Raw genomic sequence first — 10493 nt, forward strand, 5'->3', positions numbered from 1 at the left:
ACGAAGCCTTCAGGCTTAAGTTCCAAATCTTGGAACATAGACCTTCAGCCTGTCATATGTCTTGGGCATCCATTATCCAGGTACCATGACTGGTGTTTCAGCTGAACTGCTAAGGATGTCTGCAACATAAATTATTTTATCTTAGGTGCCCACTTTCTGGGTCCTTTCTTGTTAGTTTTCCCAGAGTTTCTTACAACTTTGGGTGTTTGAGCAGAGGATAATCGTGGGGAATTTTTGCATGATAATTAGGTTTCAGAACTGAGTTCTTATCCTTTGTATGTTTCTTTGTCTATGCATACATATCAAGCTCAGTGCCAGCAGGCACGAAATGCACATAGAGAGGTTTTGGTTTTACCTTCTGACTTTCGTCAGGTTTTATAGTTTATGTACAACCTAAACCTTTCTTGCCATTTCTTCTAACTCCATAGATCAGAGAAGCCATTTTTCTGCTATATATGATTTTAGCTAGAAAGTACTGGAATGCTCTGTCATATCTAATAATGCAATCAGTACTAGAAGTTTCTGAGACTATTTCCTCCTCTAACTTTGAAATTTTGCTTTTCAAAGCGGAGTTGTTACTTTCTAAAGAAAATACATTTTCATTTAGAGAGGAAATATCTTTCTCAAGCTCACTGCGAGTTTCAGAAGCAACTACTTGGTCTTGTTTAAGGTCCTTGTATTTACTCTGAAGACTCTGGTACTTTTCCAGCATTTCAGAGAGACATGATTCAAGATCAGAATGAGATAGGTTAGAAAATACCTCTTAGAAATCGGAGTCGGATTTTGATTCTTATAATACATTATCTTCTAGTTTTTGAAAACCTTTGGAATCATTTGTATTTTCCATCAATGCAACGTTGGCTTTTTCTTTGCCAAAATCTTCTTTTTCAGATTCCGAGTCATCCCATGTAGCCATCAGCCCCTTTTTGCCTTTATAAAAATTCTTCTTAGGCCTTCTGTCCTGTTCTAGCTTAGCATATTCATTTTTGTAGTGTTCTGACTCCTTACACTCAAAGTAGATAACTTCTTTTCCATAACCTTGCTTCTTCTGTCGAGACAAAGAATCAAAACGACCAGCAGTCCTTTTGGATCCTCTAAACTTCCCTTGACCATTGTGCCTGTGCTTCCAGATTCTGTTGACTCTCTTTTAAATTAAAGATAACTCATCATCATCATCATCTAAGTCTTCATCAAATCCTTCTAATTCTTCCTCATCTTGATAAGCTTTTGTCTTCTTAGGCTTAGACTTTAAGGAAACAGATTTACCTCGTTTCTGAGGTACATCTTCCTCGAGATCAATCTCATGGCTTCATAAAGAACTAACATGTTTTTCAAGACTAATACTATTTAGATCATTTTCCAGCTTCAATGCAATTACCATAGGTCTCCATTTTTTAGGAAGACTTCTGATAATATTCTTGACATGGTCAGCTGTAGAGTATCCTTTGTCCAGAACTTTAAGTCCTGCAACAAGCATCTAGTGTCAACTATTTCATTATTATCCATTTTGAATGCCTCATACTTCTGGATTAAGGCCAAGGCCTTTGTCTCCTTTACTTGAGCATTCCCCTCATGAGTCATCCTCAAAGAGTCAAATGTGGATTTGGCAGAATCTCTGTTTGTTATCTTCTCATACTCAATATAAGAGATAACATTTATCAATATAGTTCTGGCCTTATGATGAATTTTGAAATCTTTCTTTTGTTGATCAGTTATAGCACTTCTTGCTATATTATTTCCTTCAACATTAACTGGGTGAACGTAGCCATCGACTACAAGATCCCAAAGATCAACATCGTAACCAAGAAAGAAAATTTCTATTCTATCTTTCAAATAATCAAATTTCTCACCATCAAAGATTGGTGGTTTGCACTATAGTGATCTCTTTCATTATTGTTAACAACGTTATCAGCAACCATTTCTTCTCACATAAACTGGATCGATACTGAACACAGTGAAACAGAGCTCTGAGGGTAATTAAAGGTGTGAAAAACACAAGAAAGGGGGTTTGAATTGGGTTTTACAAAACAAAAGCTTTTTACCAACTCAAGAACACCACTTAAAAGTAATAGCAAAGAGATAAAAACACAAGTATTTTTATCCTAGTTTGCTTAAAAACTAAAAGCTACTCCATTCCACCCGCCAAGGTGATTTTGACTTATACACAAGGACTTAATCCACTATACTCAACAGATTAAAATAATCACAAAGAATAACCTTATTTTTCTTCTCAAGGATTCAATTATACCCTAGTCTCCTTAAGCACTCACAAAGAATAACTTTCTTTGTCTTCTTAAGAATCCGATTATACCCTAGTCTCCTTAGGGAATCAAAGAAACAATTTGAATAATGTTTTGTGTGTTACAAGTTGATTCTACATAAGCAAATTTTACACAAAGGATAAACAAATACTTAAAGAAAAACTATACAGAAAAATGATAGCTTTTTAAATAAACTTTGTCGAGTTTTTACAATGCTTTAGTATTCTTTTATATGTATGTCTCGTTGTTTTTATTCAAGTCTCCAAGTCCTACTTATATAGCATTAGAAGAAGGCCATTGGAGGGGGAAATGGGGAAATCTCATAGAGCGGTTGTCCATTATTGGATGGTGAAAGGAGTGATACTGCGTATTGTCCTTCGCCCATAAAATCAGTGACAAATATGATGTATAGTACTTTCCTTTGCCCGTAAAATCCAGTAGTGAAAAGGATATTTGATTTGTAATATGTACTATTTGATCACGTATGCATTTGATCTTATATTCAAGTTCATCGACTTCTGATGAAAGTTGATGAAGCATGAAATGAAGAAACATAAAGGTGGATTCAGAAACTTCAGAATCTTTGGTCAGAATCTTGACAGGGTCAGTAGTCTGGCTTGAGATCTTCAGTATCTTCAGAATCTTCAGAGTCTTCAGAATTTATAGTCAGAACCTTGATAACCTCAATCGTCTAGCTGGAGATCTTCAGAATCTTCAGCTACGTAACACAACTTTAGAAGCTTGCCATTCTTTAGAAGCTTGGTGATTAGAGTCACGTCCAGAAGCACAAACTTAGAGAGCTTTGCAGCAGTGACATAGTGTCTCCTCAGAAGCTTCTCAGGAGTGAATCAGCATATAAGTAGAAAGATCATTGCAGTAGCAACATTGAACATCTTTCAGAACTTCATATAACTGGCGCATAAGAGGACTTAGAACTAATTGTTCAGAAACTAACGGCGTTTCACATCATATACTCAGAATCAGAACTGGCTATTAAAGATACACAATAACAAACCATTAGGATACCAAAATTGTTCTCACACAAATACAACATTGTTATCATTAAAACTCAAGGTATAGATGCAAAACCAAATCTTGTTCTACAGGTACTTCTTGAACTTATTCTCAAACACCTTATCGTTGTCATTCCCTTGAGTTTTTCCTTTCTGCATCCATCCAACTTTTCTTTGATTTGTTCCACCTTATCTCCCAATCTACTCCCAATATTTTCTTATACTCCATGATGGCTTAAATGGTGTCCTCTTTTACTCTTTTGATATTGGGCATGATTTTTTTATTTCACCTATGTTAAATCTTTGTATGTTTACATAAATCTTTCATTTACTTATGACTATGTTGTCCAGTTTCATCGCCAACATTCACGTTTATGAATCTTGTAAATCCATGCATTTCCTCTTTTATCACGTTTGGGAGGGACGACCACGTCATCTATATCTCCAAAATATTTGAATATTTAATACATCTCCCTTGCTCTATGAGTATTTGGTATCTCAGTAAAGAAAATTCCAATTAAGTTGTCCTGATGAACTTGCCGCCTACCATTGCATTTCTTGAATTCCCAGTTCGAGTCACCTTTTCTTTTGTTTTATGATCTTCTCCTTTCCACCTTTTACCACTCAGCTTCTGAATCTCCCACCATGCTACCAACCTAACTCGTCATATGTTTTTCATAATAAAGATGAAGTTTTGTTTAAGGTTGATAGGTTAGGGTTAGAAATTGAGTGAGATTTAGTGTTATGTGAAGTTAGATAGAAGTTAGAGTCTTTTCTTCATTTTGGTTGGCAAGATATTTTTGTATAGCCATTATATTCAATAACACTAAAACATGTCAAATTTAAAATCACTCGTCTCTCATTAATGTAAATCAAATAACACTTAATAATAAAAAAATCAAATAACACGAAAATATATCAAATTTAAAATCACTCGTCTTTCATTATTATAAGTCAAAATAAACCTTATTTCTTACTTTTTATATTGTTTTTGATAGGTCATCATAAGGGAGAAGCATTCACATTGGATCAAACACTCACCTAAAGGTCAAAGACTCGTCCAAACAATTGAGAGAGACACCATATATTCAATCAAAACCATAAGGCGATAGGTGTATGAGTCATCTCACTTATGAAGTCTTCAACCTCCATTTTTCTAAGAAATATGGGACTTAAAACTCACACTTGTTACTCAACACAACTCACACTTGTTTCTCAACAATCTTCCCATCAAGTGTGAGTCCATCCATTATGCTTTCCCTCAAGCGGAAACTATTTCATCCACATGCTTGTACCGCCGGTGGGAGACACCTTTATCTCGTCATGGACACTTCAACAGAACATGTCTCCTAACCATCATGTCAGGAAGAATTTCGACACAAGGAGTTGATTCCTTACTCGAACCACGAATCTGATACCACTGATGAGTCATCATGAGGGAGAAACATTCACATTGGGTCAAACACTCATCTAAAGTTCAAAGACTCATCCAAACAAGTGAGAAAGACGCCACATATTCACCAAAAACCTTAAGGTGATAGGTGTATGGGTCATCTCATTTATAAAATGACCAACCTCTACATTTTAAAGTAATGTGAGACTTAGAACTCACACTTATTTCTCAACACAATTCACACTTATTTCTCAACAGTCTCCTATAATTAATTATTCTTTGAGGAGACCAGGTTGTTATACTAATTAGTTTATTACACTAACTCAATTTGAGTGTTATACTAATTAAATTATTACACTAAATCAATTGGAGCGAGGGAAGTGAGGGCATAAACTAATTTATCTTTTTTTTTATTATGGAGGCTCGTGATCTAAAATTTCAAATTAATAAACCGAGTTTCTCAACCACATAAATATTTTAATTTTTCATGTTTTCACATATCTTTTTAATTCTCGAGTATGCCTTGTGCTCGAATATTGGAGTTATTAATATATTTTACTCATTAAAAAGAAAAAATAATGCACCATCACTATAAAATTATTATGCCATCAGTGATGTGTATTTTGTTAAATCACACTTAAATTTTAAAAACACTTTAATAACTTAATAATTTATTAATTTTTTATTAAAAGATAGTGTAAAATTATTTTACACGTCAAACCATATCAAAAAAAGTAAGGACTTCTTAATTTCGAATCGATTATTCCTTCTACCCACTTTTGTTTTGGGTCTAAGGTAAGTGGTCTTAAGGGACATGCCTTGATTTGGCACTCAAGCATATGTGATCACTTTGGGATATCAGAAATAATAACATCTTTTGTAGTAGGGTTCTCCATTGTGGTGGAAGTTATACATTGAACAAGTAGATTGCTTTTATGAAGAAAGAGTCTAAGTACTACCATGATTAAGATTGGCCAGCTAGAAACTACACATAGAAATAATTGAGTAATTGAGATTGGCTTCTACCATGTTGAATATTGTTTACCATAAAGAAATATAGGAAATACTTATAACCCAATATAACATATACAAATTGATCATGCTTTATATTTTTTCATGTTAGTAACATCAAATTAAAGAAAATCAACCAATTAAATAAACAAAAAAAAACTAATAATAATTGAAGTCAGTAATAAAAACTAATAATTGAAGGTTTAGTCATTTATGAATTATGAATTACATTGTCTGCCATTAATATTTTTTTGACAACTTCCTTTTGATAATTGAAATGACAGCACTACTGCAAACACACACATGAATCTGTATGATCATCAATGCAACTTAACGGTCAACTGTTAGTCTCAATGTGAAGAGAAATCAATAAAGCTTGTCAGTTTCAAACAGAACTTACTACTATCATCATCATCATCATCAATATATGCTTTAAAACAAAACCTCTATCATTCTCTTTCCACACACACACACAATAAGAAGGAATATATATGAACAAATAATCATATACCATATCCTATAAATATATAAATATAGAAATATGTGAAACATTCAAACCCATCATTATGTATATGGAAGTGACTATTTACTAAAAATGTAGGTTCATAATTAAAATTTAAATTCCATTTATAGCCTATCAAGTTGCTAACAATTTTAGTTAAATTCAACTCATCAAAAAGAGAACTATATTTATATATTATATAGTATATGATTAAAGGCATATAATATGCTGCAAGTGTAAGTTTGAAGTTGTACAAACTGAAAAGATATATAAATATATATATGAATAATGCCATGGTTGTGATTGTGAGAATCACAAAGATGTTGTACTACATGTATATTCATTGACACTCTCACTCTCACTCGGTTCAACTTTTTCAGACCACTACCACTCTACTAGCAGTACACAAACACAGCACAGTCTGCAATATCTTTAAAAGTAGATAAATGATATATCTCACATTTTATAACACTTTTTCATCTCAGTGTACAGCAACCAAACAGGATCCAAAGACAAAACACTATATGATTTTTCAGATCATAGCAGCTTTCACATATTATTAAACAAAAAAAACCCTAAAATTATAAATTTTGTAAGAAAATGCATTAAGATAAGAAAGTGAGAGGGAATTTGGAATTTGAGGATCTCTATTGAGCTGCACTTGCACCTTGTGTTGGTGGAACTTGTTGTTGCTGTAGCCGTGGTGGTGGTTGTGGTGGTCGTTTTCTCTTCTTTTTCTCATAACTAATCCCTCTTGCCTTCGATTGAAGATCGCGAACTTCGCGAAGGTAGAGCCTCACTGCTCGAGCTCCAAAAGGATTTGTTTCTGGTTTTCCTCCATTTTCTTCGAACGCGGCACGAAGACGGCCTATCAGTGCATCTAGGCTTCCCCATGCTTGCCTTAGAGGACATGGACATGGTGCTGGAGGGTTTGGATGACCATAAAATGGACAAATTGGTGTGTGAACTTTTGTTTTCCCAAATTGATCCAAATACCTAGACATCAAACAATAATTACTTTAACCAATTTTATAATCTCAATTCGTATCACAGTAACCGCAATAGCTTTAAACTATTTTATAGGTTAGAATAGTGAAGATTTTTTAAGAATAAATAAAAGGTCTGTGACTGAAAAATGAGTAGTCATATCAAGATTTTTTGTGTGACAAAGATGTGAAATATGACTGATCCATGTATAAGGCTGTGATTTTCTGCAATATAAAAAGTTGTTATACACTTGAAAGAAGAATGGATGCATGGTGATTTATATTTGAATATGCACTTCACCTGAGAAATTCAAGCACATGTGCACCGCTGCATCTAGAAAGAGAAAGTGGAGGACGGTGATTCTTGAGGTACTGACCAAAAGTGTTCCAGTCACGGCGTTTCTGATTCTCATACCGGCTGCTACTGTTCGGTGTGTTGGTTATGGTTGAAGCTGCAGATGAAGAAGAGCTTCCACTTGCTGTGGTTGTTGTTGTTGTTGTTGTTGTTAAGCTTGTTGTGTTGTTGTTGCTGCTGCTGCTTATTGTATTCATGAAGTTGCAGGTGTTTTCATTGTTACATGTTTGTATAAATTGTTGAATTGAATCCATTGCAGATCCAAGGTTAATTGTTGTGAATTTATCTCTTTGATTGTTGTTCTAGGGTTCCTGAGATAAGAGTGAAAGGGTTAATGGATATAGATTTTGTTTATTTTAGGATAGAGAAATTTTTACCTGAAAATGATGAAGCAAGAAGAAGAATTTTTTTGAGATTGTGAATGTGATGAGATTGATGGGATTAGTACTGTGAAGTTGTGAAGTGTTCATTCAACAATATAATTGGATAGATTTTCAAAGCTATATGTATATATGTATATATCTATAGATATGGTTTTTATAGTAGCTTTGATTTCCGAGAAGTTTTTTTCCTTAAAATGGTGAAGCAAACTCAAACTTGTTTCATCATCATCATTTGTTAGTGGTTATATTAATATTCTTCATTCTTGGTGTTTTTGAGAGATAGATGGAGAGAGAGAGAGAAGGGTTAGGCTTTGAAGGAAATAGGAAAGAAAAGTTGGACAGTAGGTTTGGATGGAGACAGGAAAAAGTTTGAAGGGGTAAAAATGAGGGAATAACATGATTCTATGTTTTTTCATGACTCTGTAGTTATGAATGACACTTCCTTGGGAAATGACTATATCACCCTTCTCTTAGTTTTACCCTTTTTTAACCTTTTTCTTATTCCTTTACTCTTTAGAAAGATAAAAACTTTAATATCTGACAATACTCTTTTGTCCACTTCTCACTATTGAATAAATAATAATGAAATTGAATAGAAAAAATTAATGAGTTCCTTGATGCATGAAAAGTGCTATCAATAATAAATGTTCCATATGTATAAATGTACTAGTGAACTTTCATTATTATTATTATTAAAAAAATATTTTATTTTATTTTAATTAATTTAGTAGTGATAATTAGGGGTGTATATGGGTTGGGTTAGACCGGGTTTGGATTGACCGATTATCCCACCAGTTCAAATTTTAATGAATTAATTTTTTTATCTAATTTGCAATTTTATTGCCAAAACTGACTCGTTCGTTTATGAGTTTGATTGAATTGGGTTCGCAAATTTATTTCAAATAAAAAAAATTATGATTTTTTTGTCGATTTAAAAATGTTACACAATCTATACAATTATACTCATTTATAACATTTAAATTTAATTAAACATATAATATAATATCTAATAAAATTCATCAATACGATATAACATTTGATAATATTATAAAATTCAACTAGACACATTATCAATAAAATCCATAATTTGAAATAATATAAAAAAAATATAAAAAAAACTTTTAATCCTAAACTTACGTAAACTCATTGGTCTAGTAATTGTTGGTGAAAATTATTTTTTTTTAAAATTATAATTAGTAATGAGATATTAATTATATATTTTTTATTTAAAATAATAATAAAATTGATAAGAAATTCTTAAAGTCATTTCAATTAGTTGAATTAACATATGCATAAATTATAAAACTCAAATTTGATATCCAAATCAAAATTATACGAGTTATTATGAGTTCAACCTCCCGAGCCATGAACATCCGGAGTGACAATCACATTCTTTAAAACTTTGTTACAACATATTAAAAGTTTCAATTAAGTTAGATACACAAATAGAATTCAACCATTAGTCTAGTCACTATTGTGACAGGTTAGCTTCTTTTGCTATATTAAACTCTTAAAGATCATATCGATTATTTCAATATTTACTAAAATAATGAGTATATTTTTAAAAAGGTCAAAGTTGTAAAGGTTGTAAATATTTTTTAAACTTGAATAATTGATTAAAGAAAATTGCATTAATAAGTCTTTGATTTAAACTATTGAATATGTTTCAATATAACAAATTTGTTGAAACTTTATAACACATGACTTTCAGATTAGAAATGCATCTAATATTTAAAGAAAAGAGTCTAAAATAACTAGTCCTTGATGTTAGTTTTGTATGCTATTAATATATATTTTATTACATTAAGAAAAATAATTATTTGTTACAAGTTCAAAACAACATAAACGAAATTTCTTGTAGATTATTACTTCAACAGGTTTATAATATAGTTGTGAGACTCATACATCTTAAATATAAAGAAGTGAAAAGGTTAAGAGTGGCAATTGATTATATATGCCCATTACACTATGCAAAAGTAAAAAATAAAGAAAAAAAAATGGGACATAGTTGTGAGTATGACCTAAAATTTTGGTTCATTTTATAAAAAAAATAAGAGTGAAGCTTCTGCAGATACTATATTTCTTTAATTTAAAAATATAAAAATTTATATAAATATTTGTTCTCGTAAAAATTCTAAAAGAATAGGATAGGGGAACATACTAGAGACTGATTGTCTAAAATTTTAATCTATCCTATAAAAAAAATGCGGAAAAAATGGATATATCTGATGTGTTAGATTCATTTTACCCCTAGATTTATTTTATTTGCTTAAACATTAAAAGAAAATACTATTGTTGTTATATTAGTTATATTGTATTTAATTTAAAATTAAAATTTTATCGTGTAAAATGTTAAGTTTTATTAATCATGCATCATAAAATGGTTATTCAGATATAAAATTGTTATCTTTTAGTACTAATTAACTAATATCCCTACGTCTAATAAACTAAAAGTGTGTTTATATGGGGTAATTAGAAAATTTTGAAAAATTAAGGTTCTAGGTCATTCAAATATTATAATTGAATTCTATATTTTTGTGGATAGAGAATAAAACGCTTCATTCTTAAATTTCAGATAACTTTTATAAC

At 31.5% G+C, this 10493-nt stretch overlaps 1 protein-coding gene across 1 annotated transcript; it reads right to left on the minus strand.

Annotated features, from left to right (window-relative positions):
* Positions 1-6438: 6438 nt before the first annotated feature.
* On the minus strand, positions 6439-8297 carry LOC127126038 (protein LIGHT-DEPENDENT SHORT HYPOCOTYLS 4). Its single transcript, XM_051054897.1, has 3 exons — positions 7899-8297; positions 7468-7832; positions 6439-7176 (listed from the first exon to the last, which is right to left on the minus strand). The coding sequence occupies exons 2-3, from the start codon at positions 7773-7775 to the stop codon at positions 6828-6830; spliced, it is 657 nt and encodes a 218-aa protein (XP_050910854.1). The 5' UTR covers positions 7776-7832; positions 7899-8297; the 3' UTR covers positions 6439-6827.
* Positions 8298-10493: the final 2196 nt, after the last annotated feature.

The sequence above is a fragment of the Lathyrus oleraceus genome, chromosome 3 (assembly GCF_024323335.1).
Source record: "Lathyrus oleraceus cultivar Zhongwan6 chromosome 3, CAAS_Psat_ZW6_1.0, whole genome shotgun sequence".
Lineage (NCBI taxonomy): Eukaryota > Viridiplantae > Streptophyta > Magnoliopsida > Fabales > Fabaceae > Lathyrus > Lathyrus oleraceus.